General features: G+C 48.3%; 1 protein-coding gene across 4 annotated transcripts in view; it reads left to right on the top strand.

The window, feature by feature from the left end:
• Erg (ETS transcription factor ERG) overlaps window positions 1–22,242 on the top strand; it is a 148,950-nt gene extending 126,708 nt beyond the window's left edge. For 3 of the 4 annotated variants that reach the window (XM_051191942.1, XM_051191943.1, XM_051191945.1), the window contains 7 exons: window positions 917–1,120; window positions 1,814–1,894; window positions 3,632–3,703; window positions 11,203–11,271; window positions 11,869–11,925; window positions 12,518–12,565; window positions 20,988–22,242. In XM_051191942.1, the coding sequence (XP_051047899.1) occupies window positions 917–1,120; window positions 1,814–1,894; window positions 3,632–3,703; window positions 11,203–11,271; window positions 11,869–11,925; window positions 12,518–12,565; window positions 20,988–21,508 (1,052 nt within the window). In that variant the 3' untranslated portion in view covers window positions 21,509–22,242. The remainder of the gene's footprint in view (window positions 1–916; window positions 1,121–1,813; window positions 1,895–3,631; window positions 3,704–11,202; window positions 11,272–11,868; window positions 11,926–12,517; window positions 12,566–20,987) is intronic. The other variant, XM_051191944.1, reaches the window with a different exon arrangement.
• Window positions 22,243–22,909: the final 667 nt, after the last annotated feature.

Genomic DNA, 22,909 nt, shown 5'->3' with positions numbered 1-22,909 from the left:
GCTTGCGGCAATTAAAGACACCTTTCCACGCCTCAGAAGTTCCTAATGACTCTGAAGTTCCACACTGTACAAGTTTGACCTTGTCAAGGGTTCTCCTCCATCTGACCCCAACTTCCGTTTCAATTCCTAATCCCGATTGCCCAGCTCCATCCTCCATCGCCACCTCCCATCTCTGCCCCTCACCGGCCTCCTCCAGTTCTGTCTGCCATTTTCATGCCCATTTGAATTCTTCCAGGCCACCCCTCATCTCTTTGAGTCAACATTAGCTAGAAGAGTCCTGTGTTACTTTATTTCAAGTTCCCTGGGTAGTAGTTTGCACAAATGTGGTTATTTTTTATTATTATTATTATTATTATTATTATTATTATTATATGTCTATGTGTGTGTTTGTGGAGGCCAGATGACTTATGGAACTCACCAAACATGTTAGGCTGACTTCCTGGTGCGCTTCGGAGATCTACCTGTGTCTTTTCCCCCAAGTCTGGGCTATGAAGTGAATGCCACCACACCCCCTTTTTTCTTAAGTAGGTTCTGGGACTTGAACTCAGGTCCTCATGCTCCCAAAGCAGACACTTTACAGACTGAGCCGTCTCGCCAGTCCTACTTATACTTGTTTTTGTAATCTGTGATTAGCATTCTCTTGGTGATGTTTTATGACTCTGTCTTTTATATAAGCACACAAGTAATTTTTCAAGAGATGCCTCTTAGTCCTGTATGTTTTCTTAAATGAATAAATAAAAGTGAAAATAACTGAAAAAAAAAACCCAGATAGCTACTACAGGAGAGGTAGAGCAAATTCTCCTCCACCACTTTCATGGAGTCTGGTGGAGACCTGTGGGTGTGACTCTGGGATACACTCTGCTGCTTGGAGATTTGCCTTTAGGAGTCGACTCAGTCTGTCCCGGTTCCCTTTCAGATCCTACTCTGTGGAGCACGGACCATGTCCGGCAGTGGTTGGAATGGGCAGTGAAAGAATACGCCCTCCTAGACGTGGACGTCCTATTATTTCAGAACATCGACGGGAAGGAGCTGTGCAAGATGACGAAGGACGATTTCCAGAGGCTCACTCCGAGCTACAATGCCGACATCCTACTCTCACATCTCCACTACCTCAGAGAGAGTAAGCCGCCCGCCCCGCCCTGGGCAGCCAATGCTTGGGGCTGTGGTTGCAGACCCAACTTCAGGAGGGCTCAGACAGGGCAGGTCCCCAGCATCCTCATGCTCTCCCTCCATGAGGGCCACGCGGGGAGAGCTTAGAGCTTCCTGATGTAGTCGGACACACAGTTCTGGAGGCAAGACAGTGGCGCTACCCCTCCTCCTGCATTCCCAAGGCCAGGGACGCGGGATGCCCACGCGGTAGAGAAGACAAGAGGCTGGCCACACGCTCAGTAGTTTCTATGATGCCCCAAACTGGAAGGCAGAAAAGGCCCCTCCTGCACAGGAATCCAGGTTGCTAGAACTGTGTGGAGCCCCTCCCTCCATTTAGCCTGGACACGGAAGGGGAGGTTTTTCACTTCCGATTGAGCGAATGGGTAGCACAGTGGTCGGTGGAGGCACATGTCCCGAGGATTGGCGCATGCTCTAGTGTAGACAACTCTGAACACGGCCCAGAAGGATCCCAAGTCATCCCTTTTTAGCATTTAACACATTAACCAGCGTCAGGGTTTGGACGGGCCTGGTGCCCCCAGGTTAGGGTGGTGGGGGGCTACATTGCCCTTTCTTCTCCTTCCGACGGCGTTTACGTTTTAAGAACGGCCGGCCATTCTCCCTCCTTTCACCTCATTGTTGCTCTGTGTCGTGCTTTGTTTCCTAGCGCCTCTTCCGCACTTGACTTCCGATGACGTTGATAAGGCTTTGCAGAACTCTCCACGGTTAATGCATGCCAGGAACACAGGTAATGCTAGTCCTTTCCCACCCCAGGACAGGCACAGGTGGTTCCTGTCTACAGGTACATGCGTCCAAGTGAAATCCACAGGTTAGAGGTTACAGGGTAGAAGGCAGTTGCACAGGCCAAGGAAGGTGAGGCCGCTGGGTATCTGAATACTTCCCCGTTCTTTCCACCACAATCCCCCCCCCCCCCCCCCCGCCCAGCCATGAAAGGGATTTTTGTTTTGTGTTTTGTTTGTTTTGTTTTTGGACCAATTGTACAAGCCCCCAACACGTGACACTGTTAGATCCAACGCTCCAGTCCTGTTGCCTGTGGAGATAAAAGTCCCTGGTATAAGGACCGACACCACGAGTCTGTTCTCCATCCTCGTCCCTAAAGCAGTGTTTTCTCGGATTCCTTGGCGTCTCTTGGTTTGTGGCTCTAGGACTTTCCTTGATTTAGTCTTCTGCACAGATTCGTAGGTTTGCAGAGGGCCATGGATGGAGTGTTTCATACTTTTTGCAAACAGGGAAACTCTGCTGCAACTTTGGGGGATAAAAAAATTGGCCTCGATCCAGTGCCTTCCTTCCTGTCTCTGACTACAGGTTCTACACTTGTATCTGATGCATGCCTGAGCCTAGCAGGGCTTAACAAGGCACACTTGGTCCTGACTAACCTCCCCTCCTGCTCTCGGTACGCTTGGGGTTCTCTGTGTATAAGATCTACCCCATCATCCTGATAGTGTCACAGGTGGCTCCATGGCCACTTGCCGCTCACCTACTGGATTATGCTAGGACCACACCCTACCATGCCCAACCAGCACCAAGCAAGGCAGAAACAGCAAGAGCTAGGAAGCCTGCGTCTTCTTGCAAGCATGCAAGAAAGCAAGCAAGCAAGCTATGGCATGGGTCTCCTAGACTGAGCAAGACAGCAACTTACCAAATAGTCTCCTTTTATTTTAAAGTTTCCAGTCTCATGTGAACTGAGCCTCGGTGAGCTATCTGGAGTAAATGACTGGTGTGTCTTAGTCTCTGGCACCCAAACAGTACACCTTTAACGTAACGTGACAGGCTTTAAGCTCTTCCTTCTCTCCATCGCACGTGTCAACCTGCTAATGATCTTGTTAGCAAAGAGTCCTCCCCCACTTAGGCGCTCTGAGCCACACATAGACTCTCTTGTCATGCTCATTTGGAAATTCTTTAGCAGTGACTAAATATTCCACCGAAGTTCAGAAGAGTTCATTAATTTTATTATAGCTATACACAGAGGCCATCCAAGGACAAGGATGATAAATTTCCAAAGACTTAACGCCACGGGGGGAAAATTCCCTCATCTGGGGAGATGACCACCGATTGAGGAAAATATGGAGAGTCATGTATTTTAATAGGGATGTGGATTAATTCCGAATACACTCCATAGAATCCTAGGCAAGATACCTATAATTCTTTCCAAGATCTACTTTCCAAGATATTTTGTGAATCATAGATAATATGAGATAAATGAACAGGCCATGCCACGGATAAATTTTAATAAAACAAGATTGCCAGTGGGGCGCAGTGGGAGCTCCGTCAAGACACTCACAGGAAATAATAAAGAACGCACAGTATTCCAAGCACACTCAGGATCTGAGTCTGCCCCCGGGCTCATGTTTGCCAGGAACACTCTACTGGCATGCAAGGCTTCCCTTGACACTGCAGGGTGAGCTTGGTGGCACGCATGTGGCCTCCAAGGACCTTCACACTTTGTCTTTCCTTTTCTCTGCAGGGGGTACAGCTTTTATTTTCCCAAATACTTCAGTATATCCAGAAGCTACACAAAGAATTACAACTAGGCCAGGTATGCTAATGCCCCCCCCCAGGACCTCAGCCCAGGACCCCAGGAGCATGTCCTGGATCTGAAATGCAGAGCACTATGGTCAGTCTTTGTCCTGTCCCTGTCGATGTGCAACCAATATTCGGTCCCTTTGCTGCACTCAGAGGCCACAGTAGAGGGGTCGAAGCTGACGAGTCAGAAACAGATAAGAGCCTTGTGTAGTAGCTTTGACTACCCAAGATAGGAAGCCCTTGCACTATCAAGTTAAGGGAAGGATGGCTGTGCAGACTGTTCCCTTCGAGGGAAGAGCAATTCCAAAACCAGTAGCGACTGATTTTTCTCATTACCCATTTTTCAGAGGAGAAGCAATGTTTACATCAAAGTCACACCTTATGTCTTTTCTGACGATTTAACTAGGTGATTAATTTGCATATCGTTCATGGGAAAATAAGCATTTATCCAATGCCAGTCACAGAGTTAGCCTCTGGGAACGGAAAGCTGAACGGGGCTCCAGACACCGTCTGTCTCCGCAGAGCTTGCTTGCACACCCCGCTAGGCTTGTGGTTGGTTGAGTGCCTTGTCTGGGTCTGGGGGGGAAGTTTTGGCACAGAGTTCTAGAAGATAACTCAGTGGTGTTACCTGGAGCTAGAGAGAGCCAAGAACGTGTCAGTGTTTCAGACGAAGCAGTAGAGAAGCAACTAAGGCATTGACTGCATGGAGCCTGGGGGCCTGGGAGTCAGGCCCACATGAACACAACCAAGAAGCCTCAGGGGACTGACTGGCCAGGGATAGGACACTGTGAACCAGGGATGTATCACTTGCAGACACCAGCCCCTCACAGGGGCCATGACTTCCATGTAGGTTAGAATTCCTCACGCCATCCTGAACACCGAGGGGAATCCCAGTTCCAGAAATCTCAGGGAATTTCCCATACTCTACCTTGGAACAGCATACACGTCTTCACCAGCCCAGGCTGCCTCGCAGTGACTCTTTTTTTGAGTCTAATTGACCTGGTCCTCGGGCCCAGAAGCTCTTTAAGGGAGAAAGTCAGACTAGTGCTGGGAGCTGTCTGAATGGTGGCAGGTAATAGGGACGCTTCCTGGATCTCTTTGGTACCTGGGCTCTGCTCTGTAGCTGCCACTGCGGCAGCGATATGTCAGGCTAGAGATTTTCTCTTCTCAGACCTGAGAGAGAAAGCTTGCCTCTGTTCCCATAAATCATGTGAAAACGCCCATCCAAAGTCCCTTGTCGTGTTAGAGGTCAGCAAAGTAACAGACCAGGTCCAGTGTGTGCAGTTAACTCAAATGGCCCCAGAGAACTCCTGCAAGAGCATTACCAGTGAAAAGCCGGGGCATGTCCTTTCCCTGGCTCTAGGACTTTCTGAACTTGCTCCCCACAGGGGCATCTTGTGGAAAGAGGGGGGGGGGGTAACAATGGGAGAGAATGGTCCCAGGGCTCTTTCGAAAATGCTTCTACCTATAGTTAAAACTAAATGCATGAAAGCTCCCTGCAGAACATTTGGCCTTTAAGATTAATTAGCCAGTTTAAAAAAAAAAAATGTTTGCCTAAAGCCACCCCAGGAATGCCTCTGGCTGGGTTTCAAGGCCAGGGTTTGTGAGCCACGGTGGTAAGCTGGTTGGCGAGACAGGACAAGCGGCCCTGCCGTCCCTTTGCTTGTAGGGCGGCGGTGTTACTGTCTAGGTTCATTTTGTGAAAAGGTAGGGGTTGCAGCAGAATCAAACACAGCAGACAAAGCAGCCATGGGAAAGACAGGAAGGACCCTCTGCAGGTGGGGCAGGGGCTTCTTGAGGGTCTGGTGACAAAGACCCATGTTCCTTGTGTGTCCGCGTCCACCTCATGTCTCCAATTCAGCACTAGGGGCAGAAGCTGGCCGGCACCTCAGAGCAAGCCAGGCTTCTAGGTCCCTAGTCCATTTAGACTCTCTCCCAGCCTTCTCTGTACCAGAGCTGCTTCACCGGGTTCCCTGCAAGAAAATTCAGAGCAAAACAAAAAACAAAGCAAAACAAACAGACAAACAAAAACCCCACAAGGCTCCTGTGTTTCGTGAGATCAGACTAGATGGCGTTCTTACCCCTTTTTCAGGGTGCCGCCACCCACGCTTACTGTCCCCTGAATCCCACTGCCAAATGCTTCCCCCTGCCTGATTCCTTTCCTTCTGCCTCTAGACACCCGCTTCCGAGTTACCGCCCCAAGTCTGCCTCCCTCCCTCCCCCTCCCTCCTTCCCCTCCCTCCCCCTCCCTCCCCCTCCCAACCCTCCCTCCCCTCCTTCCCCTTCCCTCCCCCTCCCCTCTTCCCCTCCCTCCTTCCCCTTCCCTCCCCCTCCTTCCTCCCTCCCCCTCCCCCTTCCTCCTTTCCCCCTCCCTCCTACCCCCTCTCTCCCTCTCTTTTCTTATAACTAAACTTCTGCATGGATTTTTTTTTTTATTCATGAGCCGTGTGGCCATCATTTTGGCATCATCTTGGGGTTATGTTACACCAAACTGTCCACCCCAGGAACCTCACAGGTCGTGACCCACGTGGGCTCCATCCTCCCTCCCTCCCTCCCTCCCTCCCTCCCTCCCTCCCATCTTATCCATCTCTTCCATGCTTGTTACTTTGCTTTTTCCACACTTGTAGATGGATGGAGGCCACAGCCTCTTCCACTCATCTTTGTTGAGTAAGCATCTGGCTTGGTTCCACCCCCCCACCCCCGCCCCCTCCCGCTAGGATGCTGGCATACCCTTGTGTGTTCTGTGGTCTGGTGATCATTCTTTTGTGACAGCTGCATTTCTCAGGTTCTGTAGTAACAATCCCTTGAAACCCTTCTCCCCAGATCCTCTACACAGACAGACCATCTTCCTCCCCCGAGTCTACTTCTTTTGAAGCCGCAGACCCATGAGGTCTCGGGTTAAAGTGTCAGAATCAGAGTCAGGCACAAGCCCCAGAATCTTACTGGGCAGTGCGCCCTTGTGATGTACTACCCAGCCCGTCCTTTTATGAGCTGGCCATGGGAAATCTGGTCTGTTACATGGAAGGCGTCATGCATGCAGTTCTGTTCCTGCTCCAGCACCACGGTACTTCTGTGGAGCCACGCACACCCAGGGTGTTGCCAGAAGTATGTGCAGTGCATCGGCGCCACACACAACTTTGAGTGGGGTGTGAGCTTGAAGCTGGTGCCTTTGGGGGCATTCCTCCACGGAACACTGGAACTTAGTGCTGCTGAGCATGGCCCAGCCAGGTGACGCCACAGCTGCTGCACCCCTCAGTCCTGCGCTATGTAAACCCTGAGGCCTTAGCAGTTGGCTTACTGCACACTTTGCTTGTAGCAAGTCCCTACGTAGCCACGGAGATTTGTAAGTGTAGTTAAAAGCCCACAATCATCATCCACAAACACGATCTCTATGTGTTGGATGTAGGGGGTGAACTGGAATTTAGGAAGATCCAGATGAAGAAGACAAAGCAGGCTAATCAGCCTGAGGTTGAACCTGAGGATTCCTCTGTTTGGGGGGGGGGGGGTAGCTTTATCGATGGTTCTAGGCGGTAACTCGCCATCTTCCTCGTTAGCTTCAAATGCATGACAGGAGGCCCATTTATTCCTTCCCATCCCCTTCCTTCCTCCAAGGGATCACCAGAGACATCTTGTAGGCATGGTAAAGATTCTGCAGAATGAGGGACAGTGTGCCAAGAGCCAAGTCCTGGTCCCTTAAAATGCTAACTGACTCTGTGGAGGGGCTGGCAATGGCAAGCCCCCTCCAGTGATCTGAGCAGAGGAAGAATGCAGCTTAGTAGAACTTACCCCTCACTGGGGCGAGGGTGCTGGAATAGTTCCCTGCTGCAGCTGCAACATCTTAGGAAGAATGTGTTAGAAAGGGCCACCTTCAGAATTAGAAACTGTCCCAGCTCTGTGAGAACACACAAAGCTGCTTTGTGTGGGTGTCTGCACCAGACAAGCCGCCACCACCCCCCCCCATCTTCATACTGTTGTATGAAGAGCATGACATATGCCATGTTTCTATAGCCACCCCAAGCTGCCCACGAGATTGCTGTAATAAGGTTCACGCTTTTCAATACCTACAGTAGCAGACAGTGATTTCCTGTGCACAAGTGTGTGAGCTAATTACTTTAAAGAAGACAAATCAACAAAACGTGTGTGTGTGTGTGTGTGTGTGTGTGTGTGTGTGTGTATTAAACAAAACAAAACAAAACACCTATGCTCTTCTGGCAGGCTGGGCAGCCAGGGCTCGTGGGTAGCGGTCTTCTAAGTAGTCAGAGGTAGACATTTGCGACGCCGGCCCTGTGGCCACCGTGATGGTTCCTCATACCCCGAAACTCCCAAGGTCAGCATTTCCCGAGGTCACATCCCACAGGAGGGGCTTAGTGTCACAGCATGTGACCAGTAGCCGATAAGGAAATATTGGCATAGACTCTCATGGAAGAAAACAAGATGAGCGTATCTACCGTGGCTGTGTGTTTGCGGACATGTTAATCACTTGTCCATACAAACATCTCAAATACTTGGCTGAAAATTGAACTCACCCTGGTGGTTGTTGTTTCCAGGGGAGGGTGGGACCTGGCTATTCATCTTTCAAAGGATTTTGTGAATAGAGAGCTTCCAAACATTAGTTCCCGTGTGATGGTTAGTGTTCTTTCCAGCCAAGCTTCACACATTTCTGGGTGTAGCTGACAAGCTCCCAGTTCTCTGGTACTTCCATGTACATTTTCCCAGCTCAGGCCCCGTAGATCCCTCTAGAACCTTCCACACCGGGCTGTTATAGTTACATGTACATAGCCTGGCTATCGTTCTTGAACTCGTTGTCTTTGAGGATGGTGAATTGTATAAGAATTCTTAGAGTGGAAATCTCCTTGGTCTGGCTTTTGCACACTCCAGTTTGTGTGTGAGTGGGCTGGGACCTTGTCAGGATTCTGACTCTATTCTGTAAGAACAGGATAAGCCTTCAGTGTGTCTCTGGTTGTTGAGCCACGGAACACACTTTGAAGAGCAAGGATCTAGGACACGATTCTGTGATACCACCATTTTCATTTGGTAGATAGGCCTTTGTCTGTCTGTCTGTCTGTCTGCCTCTGAACTAGGAGAGACACCTCCCTTACTGGATGATTTCGTTTCATATAACTCTGGCTAAGCAGCTTTAACAAAAAATATTATTACTCCTTTTTATTTTGAGGTGTGTGGGTGGGGATGTGCACATGGCCCACAAGTGGAAGCTAGGGGACAGCTTAGCTGGGTTGATTCTCTCCCACGGTGTAGGTTCTGGGGATCCACGTCAGATCACAAGGCTTGCAAGCAAGCACCTTTGCCTACGGAGCCATCTCACTGAATTCCTCCCCACGTCCTGCCTTAACTTTTTCGTTTTAGAAAGAAAACTGCAACAGGTTGGGAATCTATTTTCAGAATGTTTCCCGGGATGTAAGACGAAATTCAGCTATAATTGGTTTCAGCTACAGACTTCATCCCCACATGTATTCCCAGCTCTAGGAAAGCTGAGGGTCCCAGAATGCAAAAGCGCTCCCCAAGAGGAAAGTGAGCAATAGTGAGATTGTAAAAAAAAGAAAACTGTCTAACTCTCCGAAGTCCAAGAGGGTAAAATTTCATAGACCACACCAGTCGAGATGCCTGCAGCCAAACACACTGATTGAATTAAAGGCCTTTCTGTGTTGGGTTTCACGTTGTTCTCTTTGGGATAGGAACACAGGGACAGGCTCACACTTTTCAACCTAGCAGGGTTCTTTGAAAGCCGATCCACCAGCTTGCCAGTTTTAAGTAAGCTTAAATTATTTACTTACAGAGAGACCCAAAATAATTACACCACTCTGTCCTCCAAGTGCGAATTCCATGGCCATCCTCTGTTGTCTGGCAGAAGCAAGCCTGCAGGGGTATGGCGCTGTGGCTTCTAGGTGGTCTAGAGTGGCATTTGACATTGAACCTAGACCTACCAACAGAGGAAGTTTTGCTTTTAAGTTCATTTGTTCTGAGAGAGGGTGTTACCCTAGAGCCCAGACTGGTCTTGAACTTACCGCAATCCTCCTGCCTCAGCCCCCACCAAGTGCCAGGATTATAGACATGAGCCATCACACCCAGGTCTGGTCTGTTCTGAGGTAGCATGTCCTGTATCCCAGGCCGGCCTCAAATATTTATGTAACTGAGGGTGACTTCTTGCCAAGTGCTGGACTCACGGGCCTGAGCCACCACACCTGGAACACAGCTTTGAGGCGGCTCTGTAATACTGCTGCATGTAGAAATAGCTTTCATATATCCACGGTTAATAAGAGTGGGGGGGGGGGGGAAACCGTGTTCCTGGGATGTACCTGTGAAAGAAAACTGAGATGAGTTAAGAGCTCCATCATTAGTGCCGATGCAGTGTGTAATGAAGGTCCATGGCACAAGCAATACCGTGTATAAACACTTACAAATAATTGCCACTCTATTTACGCTCAGCGTCATTGTTAATATGTTGTAGGACGATCACTTGTGTCCTGAATTTCTTTCATGCAATTCATTTTTAGGGAGATATTAAATTCTCTTAGAAAGAAGGGGGCCTTTGCCTAGAGAAACAACTAAGCCAATTAAGACTGACCATACAAATGGTTAGATTATCAAGGGGTAGTCAGAGGTGGGGGAATCTAGGGAAGCAGCTCACTGAGGGGTAAGAAAGCAGATCTTATTTCCAAGAAGAGCACAGAAAACAGAAGCATGAATGTCTCTGGGTGGATTTGATCCCAGGCAAGAAGCAATGGATTCCTGCCAGCTGTGGGCTCTGAGTAATCAATAGATTAGTCCAGCTGTGGGCTCTGAGTAATCAATGGATTAGTCCAGCTGTGGGCTCTGAGTAATCAATGGATTATGCCAGTTGTGGGCTCTGAGTTCTGAAGATGATCAAAAAGTAGGTCCCGTGATTCATCAGACTGTGGAAGAGAAAGGGTCCTGCAATCTCAATTTCTGATCCTAGGAAAGGGTTCTAGCAGAGTGAGCATCAGGGGCCTGGAATATGGCTCAGCTGGTCAAGTGTTTGCTATGTAAGCACGGAAACCCGAGTTTGGTCCTGGTTTCCATGGAGAGGTCTGCACCTGGTGGCATATACCCTTTCAGTTTAGCTAAATCAGTGAGCTGCAGACGAGCCCCAATGCGCCGGTGACAAAGCTACTTCCCAACAATGAGGTGAATGGCATTTGAAGACAATATCCAAGGTTGTCTGTCAAGCCTGCACGTGCATATGCATCCACACATATATAATACACGTGTAAAACACACACACACACACACACACACACACAGACACACCAAGCAATGTCTAAAAGAGTCTACCAATGATAGTTTTCAGCTAAATGGAAGTGAGATTTAAATAAAATATGCAAATTAATAGGTAAAACCTACAACTTTTTTATTACATTTGAATTTTTATTCGGTATTCTAAGAAACAAATCTGTTATAAAAATTAGCTATTTTTTTCTTTTTTCTTTTCTTTTCTTTTTTTTTTTTTTTAGTCTATGTATCTCTTTTTTACAGATTTACCTTATGAGCCTCCCAGGAGAACAGCCTGGACCGGCCATGGCCACCCAACCCCTCAGTCCAAAGGTACAGGCTCAGCCCCCACTGCCCTGAGTTGCATGGCAGAAGGCAAGGCCCACTATGATTTCAGTGGTTGGTCTGTGGTCTTTCCAACAAATGGAGGGGTTCTTAACGTTGGCGACAAAGCACTTGCAATCTTCAAGCGTGACCCTCTGTTTTAGATGTAACCTACTCCCGTAACAGAAGAAGTGAACGGAACAGAGAGCCTCACTGTGGACAAGTGTGGGTTCCAGGGATGTTTGCACACGGATGAGCTCATTGCTGCTTCCCTTCGCTGCAGCTCTGCTTGGCTCCATTTCCTCCTGGCACTTTCCCTGTATTTATTTTACACCGTAGTTAATTTCATTCTCCTTTGTAAGCCAGCTCGGGTTTCTTTTCATTATGTTTAGGAGGAATGGCTACAGTAGATTGTTTAAATCATGGGAGACATTTTGGAGTGTTTATATTTAATTTCATTAGAGGAGGCAATTCCTTCTTACCACAAACGTAGAACAGCATTACTATGCTGACAATTAATTGGTTACGAAGTAAAAACCATCGAAGACGTGCAGAGGCCAATCTGAGTTGTGGCTAATCGTCTTTTCTTTCTTACCTTTTTTTCAGCTGCTCAGCCGTCTCCTTCCACGGTGCCCAAGACGGAAGACCAGCGTCCTCAGTTAGGTGTGTTTCAGAAACTGTCCTGGGAACCCTAAAATGGTTACAGGCTCAGCTGGGAGTCTCTAACGTGTATCCCCTTTTAAATGAACTTCATAACTGTCGTGTGTGTATAACGGGGTCTAGACCACTAGTTTCTCGCTTGGAAGGATTTTAATAAAAGCCTGAGCTTTTGCTAAAGCCTGTAAACTTTGAATATGAGCAAACCGTTTTCCTTGCTGGAGGTTATGGCTTTGGGGTCTGTTGCTTTGGCTTCACAGTGTCTCACACTGCCCTGGCCGTTATGTCCAAGGTAGAAAAACAGTAGAATGCTGACCTTGAACAACCTGGCTCTTGTGACCCCAAGCTCAGCATCACCCTACTTAGATCCTTGCATTGTAATGTGGGCTATGGGTTGGTGATGGGAATCTGGGACCTCAAGTTTTTTCTATGACTCCCCTGAGACCTGGTGTGACATCTTACCTCTCCTAGGAGGTAGAGACAGGATTCGGGGGGGGGGGGTATGGAGAATTCTCCCCTCTGCAAACACGGTCCTGTCGGCCTGGAGTTCTATGATACCAAGCCTCTGCCATGTCTGACTTACTTCCTTCTGTCACAGACCCATACCAGATTCTGGGACCCACCAGCAGCCGCCTCGCTAATCCAGGTGAGTTGCCGATTGGGAACCGATGTACGGTTACTTAGGAACTGGGGACAATTCCTGGAAGAGAACCTGTACTGGTGAGAAACCGTTTCCAACCGAGAAACTTCGTTTTCACACCTCGTCTCACAGAACTGTTTTATTTGCCCTTGTTGAAAAAAAAATGGGATCAGTTTATAAATTAAGATTTGGCTTCAGCAAGGAGTTTTATAACCTAATTGAATTCATAACATTTCTCTAGGGTTGTTGCAAAAAAAGTAACAAAGCCTGTGTTTGGGTTAGTAACATCAGTGCATCGGTATTCCTCTGGAGGCCGGAATCTGAGGCTGTGGATGGGGCCTTCCGAGTTGTGAGGAAGGGATGTGCTCTGGGCCTTTGACCCTGGCTTCTGGATGGCATCATCTTCCTGTGTTTCTTTTTATTGTCTTTCCTCTCTGTGATTTTTATATCCATACCGGACTGTGTGTGTGTGTGTGTGTCCATGTGGGTGTGTTTATACATGCATGTGGAAACTAGAGGATAACCTTGGGTGTCAGGTTATCAATCCATAGACAGTATCACACCATCTATCTTTTTGTTTGTTAAGATAGGCCCTCTCACTGGCCTGGAATTCTGCAGGTAGGCTAGGCCAGCTGTCCAGTCTGAGCCCCAGGGATCTACTGTATCACATGCCACAGTGCTCGGCTTCTTAAATTCCAGATTCTAAAGATCAGACTTTGAGATCTCCTCAGTCTGGGACCTTTTCTTTTTAAAAAGACACCGTTCATTCTGGAATAGGGGCCTCTTCAGTGGCCTTAGTTTGTTTGATAACCTCTGTGAAATCCTTGTCTCTTAAGACAGGTCACTTTCAGAGTGACCAAAATTCAGATTTCAGAACATGGATTTTAGGGGACATAATTCAACCTGTCACCAACCAGATCCAATAACCATTATTTTAAAACAGATAATCTTACAGCCATCAGACTCCAATTATGGTCATCTGTGAGGATGTATTTCTGAACTCAGATGTAGGGAAAAAACAGGCTGAGAACCATCACCTGTCCTCACAATGAGCTTGTTCTATTTGTTTGCATTCAGATTAGAGCCAGCTGTGCTGGCATGAACCCCGTGTTTCTGTGGCATCTGCTTCACATTCACAGCTGTACATTCAATGCCAAGATGTTACAGCCACTCTCTAAGCGCGGGCTGGGATTTCTGTTTCACAGACCTTGAGCCAAACGGGGGTTGGAAAATGCAGAGATGCATTGCACACATCCCCACAAGAGAACCCACACTCTGAGAACTCAGACTATCATCAACGTGGGACAGCGGACTCTGCCATGAAATTGTGATTAATGTCGATTAATTCACTAAACATGTTCTCAGCAGCTCTACAGACAGAGGGGGTGGTTTTGGTCATTGCTTTAGCCCAGTGCACAAACAGGGGCCCAGCACCTTGTTTATCAGTTCATCCCTGAGGTGACCACAAGATACAGCTGGCTCCAGGGGGCTGTCACCTGGTGAAGAGATGGGCACAGGTAGATACAATCCGCTCTCTAGCCTATGGACTCACAGCCCATTGTCTATTTTGTGACCAATCACTTAGTGCCCAGGACTTCCAAGCAGTCCCTCATTTCAGCATTCCCCTTATAACTGTCTCCTAGCAACTCTAATGACCATCGTGGCTGTGTGGTCCAGGAGACCATTCTGTGGGCAAAAGTGTCTACCGCCCCACAGTGGGTGGGGCTGACCCTGAATCCCAGCACCATATAAAAGTCAGACACGTAAGAAGAGTGTGTGTTTCTAGTCCTCCTGTTTCAAGAGGGGAGGCTGAGGCGGGGGAAACTAAACTGCTAAACTGCAGGAGTTCACGGGGCAGCTTGGGATACAGAGCTGTGAAACACAGCCCTCTCAGATGGGGTGGAAGGAAGGACAGACACCCAGGGGTCTTCTTTTACTTCCATGAGTGCCTCTGGGCGTGGGCACCTGCACTCACTCGCATGAATGTGCGTGGGCCCGTGTGCATACGCATGAAGCTTTTGCTGGGCCGTGTTTGGAGGTAGAGGTAGTGGTGACTAGGCTCCAGAAAGGCTGGTCTGGCAGCACTGTTGGGACAGATTAGAAGACACTCCTGGATGGAGGACCCGGGCTCTGTGAACACCTCCCCCCCCCCCCCCGCCTGCCTCACGGGGAATGCTTACACCTGAGGTTCCCCTCTAGGGTTGTGTGGCTCGCAACATTGTTATCTCCATTCCCCATCCGACAGAAGAGGAGTCGGAGGCCCTGAGATGTCAAAGAGCTTTCCATGGGTCACAACCGGACAGGAAGGAGGCTCGAAGGGTCTCTAAAGTTTGTTTTCCGTCCCGGCACTTCTGGAAGATGGGGGAGAGGGGAGCTTTGAATAACACGGGCTGTGGGTAAGAAAGGGAACACTTGGGTTTAGTTATACAGCTGCTAAGGTTGGGAGAGGAGGAGGAAGAAGAAAGGGGAGGGAGGAGGGAGAGGAGGGAGGAGGGTGAGGAGGAGGAGGGCAGTGGCCAGCTACAATAGGCACGATCATACCAGCCTTCCTGCTGCTCAAGCCCACAGCCTAAATGCATCGCCCATCATGTCCTCGTTGTCCCTCAGAGACGGCTCGTTTGGAAAATGTAGCCGAAGGGAGTGATTTGTCCCTGAGCTAAGTGCCCCCCCTTGTCCTTCTGTGAGGGGCAGCTTGGGATGCTTGCTCTAGATAAGGATGGCAAGTTGGAGACATGAGATGGAAGACACACCCCAGGCCTAGGAGCAACGTTCTGAGGCGTCATTGGTCCATGGCCCTTGTGTCCAGTGTCAAGTACCACATTTCCTATGCTGAGATCGTCCCTGCTGGACCCGGGTGATGGCAGGATCCAGCCTTTGTTTGGTAGTCAAGAGACCGTAAGACACCGTTAGTTCACAAGGAAGGAGTCTTCCCTTCATACTCTCTGTACGTATCCCAGGCACTGACCCAGTTGATTGATGTGGTCTTTGACACCAAATGTTCCCATCTTTAGTTTAGTAGAAATGCTTCTTGTCTGTGTATCTCTTTTATTCTCTGGTAAATTGGTCTTTCGTCATGAAAAACTCAGTGACTTCTAGAGACAAGGAAAGCTCTGTCAGGAGAGTCATAAGTAAGTTCAAGGCTGAGTCAGAAGAGTCACAAGTTCAAGGCCTGCCTGGACAACTTAGTGAGACACTGTCTCAAAATAAAATGTTGAAGAAGGAAGGGCTGTGTGCCTGGACCTGTGGCTCAGATGTGGAACACTTACCTATTATCTGGGCAGCCTCAGGTTCAATCCTCAATACTTCTCTCTGATGCAACTTTAATTTTAAAATTTAAAGGCAATGCCTATATACATAGATAATTTTTTTTTTAATTTTCAATCTTCTCGTTAAACCCTCAAAACTAATATGGCATTGGGAAAAGAAATCCAGTAATTCGGCAGAAATGAAACAGTGTCTAACACATTTATAGGGAATAACAAACCCCTTTGTATGTCTATCCTAAATGTATATGATCTCAATGCATCTAAAAGGAAGCCCAATTAATGGACTGAATTAAGAAACAGGAACCAACTATATGCTCCCTCCAGGAAACACGCTTTATCTAGTAACGATGCCACAGCACTTAATATCAAAGGGTGGAAAGCAATTAGACAATGCCGAGCACATAGAAAATGTAAAAGGGGGACACTACATATTAGTAAATTGATGAGCAGTTCATCAAGTGTAAACTTTAGTGCACCAAACATTGAAGTCTCTGGTTTCATAAAAACAAGCACTAAGAAACATAAATGACCACATAGGTCTTGACACAATAGCAGTGGAGAACTTCAATACTCTTTTTATTTTCCCTTCAAGACATGGTTTCTCTGTTTAACAGTCCTAGCTGTCCCGGAACTCACAGAGATCCGCTTGCCTCTGCCTCCTGAGTGCTGGGATTAAAGGCGTGCATCGCCACCACCACCCAGATTTTAATACTCTATTCTTAAATTTAGATAGTTCTAATATTCCACACAACAGGGAGGAAGCACAATTTTTATTTTCTGAGCAGCACACGGCCCCTTCTTCAAAATCTTTTTGTCCATTTTCAGTGGAAAGATTTTGCCATGAAATGAATTTCTTGAGACTAAATGTAGGTGGCATGTGAGTTTATGGGCACCATGAGCACATGAAGCCCCCCTCAGAAGCCAGAAGAAGGGTGTTGGGTCTCCTGGAACTGGAGTTACAGGTCGCTATGCGGTGCCCCAGCATGGATGCTAGAGGAGCCGCCAATTCCTTCAACTGCTGAGTCCTCTCTCAAAGTCTTACCATGCTTGTGAACACACAAGGTGATCACAGTGTGTGGACATCCAAATATTCCCATTCCAAATACGCGTTGACGTGTTCTTGGAATACTGTCTCTCCTGCTGAGAACGGTGTGTCCTGGCATCCCCATCTCATGAATCGGTGATGAGCCACGCCGCCACCAGAACTGCCAAGCACTGAATTCCTATGTGGACAAACTTTTCTTGAGTTCTGCCCAGGCATTCTAAATTCGTGGGTATGAAGGATGCATTCTGCTCCTTGAAAAGGGACAGAGTCACTTCCTTTAAGTTTTGTCAATTGCTAGGAAGCGGGAACCTGTTGCATTCAGGCAAGGCCTGAGGGTGAACAGCCTAGGGAGGACAGGGAGGCTGAGGAGATGTGTATAGACACCCGACTGGAAAGTACTGGTCTATGTAGAAGAAAGAGTAGCAGCCAGAAGTTTGGCCTTGGCTGACGTTGGTAACAAACTTCGGACTACCCCTGTTTTCTCAGCTGCCCTGTGGGTTAAGCATGCTTTTTAGGGGACTCAACACTGTCACCTATGAGCCTGTAGTAGTGCCCAGTCCCCAGGGAACTTCAGAATGAAGTCAAACTGAGAACAATACCAGCCCATGCTCCTCCTGCCTGGCCAGAGGGGTGGTCCTGAGTGGCTTCTTCCTACCCAGTGAGGGGTGCTGGAGTTACAGACAGGCCTCTGTCCCTGGCTGATATTTACAAGGGCTTCTGGGCATCTGAACGCCAGTCCTCATATTTGCATGGCAAATACGCTTCCTCACTGAACTGTCTCCCCAGCCAAAAATCTTGTGTTTCTTATGGGTTTGGCCAGTAATGACTCAGGTCACATTTACATTTCGGGGAACTCTGATTACACTCCTTATCAGAGTCGTTCTCTACATTCTGAGGTGCAGTGAGCCTCATCGCTGTGACCATTACAGACCAGACAGTAATGTAGCAATTTAATAAATCACTTCAGGATCTTTGGAAGACTGCAGCTCCTTTCACTTACCTGGTGATGAGGTCTCAGTACCCACCTGCCTCCCCATGGCACCCTTGAGAGTTCCTGCTCAGTGGTGTGGCCTAAATGGCTTCAGGGTTCATGGGCTGCTGCTGTTTACAGTATTGCCTAAGCATTTGTTGGCTTGTATAGCCCGTTTCCTTTTCAGGTTTGGAGGCCAGTGGATTTTTGCTTCTCCGGGCTCTTTTGGGAAGGCTTGGCAGGCTTGTCCTCAGCCCTGGGCCCTGTGTCTTCCCAGCTAATGAGAATAAAGTGAACAGCCTATAGCGACATGAGCTCACCTGTCCTCTGAGCTCTGAGCTCCCAGCCATTCATGTAGTACTCGCCTGTTCCCTGGCTCTTCCGAAGCAAGGGAGACAGACTACCCCCCACCTTCCCTCCTACACATGCTCATAAGGGAAGTGGGTGAGGGACAAAAATTCCCAAAGACGATGCCAATGTTTGAACAGATACCAAGTGTTATTTGGTCTGTGCATTTGTACGAAATTTGCAGAGTGGCTCTCTCGCTACGGGAGGAAGTTGACACTAAATATTTATTTTCCAGCAACTGTCCATGTTTAGAATGAGGCATATGTCAGACTGTTAAACCCAAAACCCACAGCTTCTCCGATTCCCAGGTCATCCGTGGAATCCTTTTTTCAAGTTTTAATCCTTTGGTTACAATATATATACCAAAACCATATGGTCCTCCAGTTCCATCTTTTGGGTTTCTCAATGCATATTAATGAGATGTTGGAGGCAACAGCCCCTTGATTGAGAACAGTTTGTATGTGTAGCCCCGAAACAGCACAGGCTTCCATTCCGACAAGTTACAAGCTGTTAATACGTTTCAAATGTGTCGCTTGACTGAAAACAACCCTTTCCGGAATATAGTCGGAAGAAGCTGACCTTTCTCACGATGCTGTTGCATGGGTGGATCCACAGACCCTCATTCCCGTGGAGCCAACACGGAGACAAGGATTGGACAGTATGTGGGGGGGGGGATAGTGGGAAGGCTTCAAAGAAAGCAAATTCATAATTGAATGTTACATTCCATCAATTCCTTGAATGGATGATGGTCCAATTACTCTAGTCATCAGTCATATCTTTTCATATTTCTTATCAAAGCATAAAAGATAATATGTCTGGTAACGAGCCCAAGACAGTGTGCTCTTCTGGAGGCTGGGAAGAAAAATCTGCCTCCCACTCACTTTTAAACCCTAAATCTGTGCTAGTTCATTTTGTTTCTCCGAGTACCAAACATGACTTTCACTAAGCAGCCATTGGGCACGAACAGTAGACAGAAACAGAGTTTCCTATAGTTCCCTCTGCCAGTCTGGCCTGGGACGTCTGGGTGTGGCTGTGTTCTTATCCAGCAAGGGTAGCTCTCTGGAGAAGTGGGCTGTGAAGGGACAAAGCAGAACAGCCCAGCCACGAAGGGATGCGGGAGGGCAGGCCCCCTTCAGGACTTACTGGGCCCTTTCACACACCCAGAGATGCCTAGGAGCAATGTGACCTGGTGGTTAGAATGGTATGCTTAGATTTATTTTTCTCTGACTGAAAAGACAGAGGGCTCAGCCGGTCAACTGCTTCATTGCAAACACAAGGGACCGAACTGAGTTTGCTCTCCAGAACTTGTATCAGGAGAAGGGGAGGGGAGGGAAAGGGAGAGGAGGGGAGAGGAGGGGAGGGGAGGGGAAAGAAGGGAAGGAAAGAGAAGGGAAGGGAAGGGAAAGGACCCAACCCCCCCAATCTCACGTGGTTGTGGGCAATGATAACCCCAGTGTGGGTGCAGGTAGGTGGATTTTGGGGACTCACTGGCCAGGCAGCCTAGGCCAACAGGTAAATTCCAAGCTAACTATAGAGTCTGTCTTAAAAACCCAGGGCATCACTGAAGGTCTTTTTCTTGCCTCTACACACCCATTTATAAGCACAGGTATCCACACCTGCACTCAAGAGCAAACACATATGTGTATACACGCACATGAACAAGAACACTCATGTGCGCATGCAACATATATCCACACCCACAGACACCATACATACAAGTACACATGTGAGTGGCATGCTTAGCGCGCGCACACACACACACACACACACACACACACACACACACACACACACACGGCTGAGCTCTTTGAGCCAGGCTCTCTCCGCTTCCCAAGAGTGCTAGCCGGCTAGCCACAGCCTGCTGTCTTTCAGAAGCACTGTGACACACAGTATGGCACACGGCACATGGATTTCTGTTGCGGTGCATTTGGCCCAGGACTGGAAATAGGTTTACATGGTTTGAAGCAAAGCCAGCTCTTTATCTAAACTTCCTCATTTTAAGCAGGTTTAATTCCGTGCTAGCGACAGTTTTGACAGAGTCGGTCTCTGAGCAGCAGCCAGATGTTAGGTTAGAAATAACAGTGTTTACTTCCATTCTCTGTTTGATTTTCCATGAACTTGTCGGTGTTCATTTCCTAAACCTGACTTTTGTTGTTTCACTTGACCGGGCCAATATAAATGGCGTTCGGCCATTATAGCCATCCACAGCCTTTTCTGCTCCACAGAGTGGGGAAAAAGTTGCTCATTCATTCTCCCGAAGCCGGTGTGATCCATCCGGTTACTCTTTGAAAGATATCCCAAGTGGGAGGAACCTACCATGTTATGTGGAAAAGTTGGATCTATGAGGCCAGCCTGAAAGTAGTAGTCAGGGACTGCCATACATGGACAACTTTCACGGAGGCAGAGACAGACATACGGACATGCAAGGAATGGTTCCTTAAGGGTTCGTTCTCGGGAGGGATTGCTAAAGGAGCTCCCAGCCTCCGAAGCTGAGCCCTCATGTGCCAGCACGGTCCCTGAGGAGTTACGGGTCACGGGCAGCAGAGTCGGGGTGTCCTGTCATTCCTCTTCACCAGTGTGGCCTGGAACATCTGGGGGGCGGACCAGCTCCTGCCTAGCCCAGTTTACTCTCTGGCTCTGGGCAAGTGATCAGTCAAGAGACAAAACACAAAAACAGCCCAGGAGCAGAGAGAGATCTGGGCAGGGGTTGGGGACGGGACACGGGACAGGAGATCCGCCGTTGAGGAGCGGCTCTCTTGTGTTTGGCTCTCACTGGCTTTGTATCCCTCCCATCACCAGGTAGTGGCCAAATCCAGCTGTGGCAGTTCCTTCTGGAACTCCTGTCTGACAGCTCAAACTCCAACTGCATCACCTGGGAAGGCACCAATGGGGAGTTCAAGATGACAGACCCTGACGAGGTGGCTCGGCGCTGGGGGGAGCGTAAGAGCAAGCCCAACATGAACTATGATAAACTCAGCCGCGCCCTCCGCTACTACTACGACAAAAACATCATGACCAAAGTGCATGGGAAGCGTTACGCCTACAAGTTCGACTTCCATGGGATCGCGCAGGCCCTTCAGCCCCATCCTCCCGAGTCATCTCTGTACAAGTACCCCTCCGACCTCCCATACATGGGCTCCTACCACGCCCACCCCCAGAAGATGAACTTTGTGGCTCCCCACCCTCCAGCCCTCCCAGTCACATCGTCTAGTTTCTTCGCTGCCCCAAACCCATACTGGAATTCGCCGACCGGGGGCATTTACCCGAACACTAGGCTCCCTGCCAGTCATATGTCCTCTCACCTGGGCACTTACTATTAGAGAGGAGATGGAGGCCTTTCCCAACAATCACCTAGCAGCCACCACAATCTCAGAGAATACAAGTCGGAAGTGCCTCATGAGGAATGGAAAAGGTTGACCAGAGCTGGGGAAGGAAGCCGGAAAAACCAAAGACTTACAGGGGCATCACCCAAGTATTACTAAAGAAATAGAGGAAGCTCAAAAAAATACAATGTACATGGACATATAACCTGTGGTCCGCCCTTGTCAAAGACTTTGTATGTAGAAAAGCATGACCCGATAAAGGCAACTGCCCAAGAAAGCGGCCTTAAGTAGTGTACAAACTGCAGAGTGTGGGACCTTGCTTGTTCCAACCAGGATTCAGCGAAAGCAATAGAGAAAACCAGTAACACAGTCTTGGCCTAACATACCATTTAGAATGTCGTTTGAAGGGAAACTACTTGTGTTTAAAAATAGAAACATATCAAAAACCAAATGAGAAGACAAAGCGAGAAAGATGGCGGCCCCTCCACAAACCACATTGTGGATTTTCTTGGCTGCTGTTTGCTGTTTTTTGGTTAAAATCAGAGTCTTACCATTTGATGGAGAGCCACCAGCTCTATCAAACTGTGAAGATGACCTAAAGTCTTATCTCCTTTTCAGTATTACAGGAACTGTGAGCCACATGGTGGACGGGGGATGTGCATAGCGTGTGAGTATGTGATTATAGAAAAAGGGCTGAAAGATGAGGAAGATTTGAGGAAGAAGTAGAGAGGGAGGGGCTGGGGAGGGAGGGGAGGAGGGGGAGGAGAGGAGGGAGAGGAGGGAGAGGAGGAAAGAAACAGAAAGCAATTGCTCAAGCCATCCAAGTTGAACTTAGGACACCTTGGGACCAAAGACCATGAGTCGTGGGATGTTGGATGCTCTCAGTGTTGTAAGAAAGGACATAGTTTTATAGAGGACTGGGAGCAGTCGTATTCAGAACCAAAAATACGTCTCTGTGAAAAGAAAATCATAACTGGAATTGTCTGATATTAAAAAAAAAAGTTCAAGACCTCTGCGTTCAGTGGAGGCTTTGTCCTTCATGGGAGCAGTTGAGAGGTGACCTTTGTGGCCACCATGCTCAGAGACCAAGCAGGCATTGTGGGTAGGTGGGCTCCAGTTTTCCTTAACGAGTCGCGAACGCTGTGCGTTCGTCAGAACGAAGTCTACAAGTCGATGGGGTTTTGTTTTTCCTTTTTATATAATAATTATATAACTTATGCATTTATACACTACGAGTTGACCTCGGCCAGCCAAAGACACACCACACACACACACACACACACACAAAGAGCAGACAATCAATGATATGATGTGGCCTTGAATTTTAACTCTGTAATGCTTAATGTTTACAATATGAAGTTACTAGTTCTTAGATGCAGAATGTATGTAATAAAATGA

This window comes from Phodopus roborovskii, unplaced genomic scaffold, assembly GCF_943737965.1.
Source record: "Phodopus roborovskii unplaced genomic scaffold, PHOROB, whole genome shotgun sequence".
NCBI lineage: Eukaryota > Metazoa > Chordata > Mammalia > Rodentia > Cricetidae > Phodopus > Phodopus roborovskii.
The sequence above is the reverse complement of the archived record's forward strand: the minus strand, read 5'-3'. Positions and strand labels throughout refer to the sequence as shown.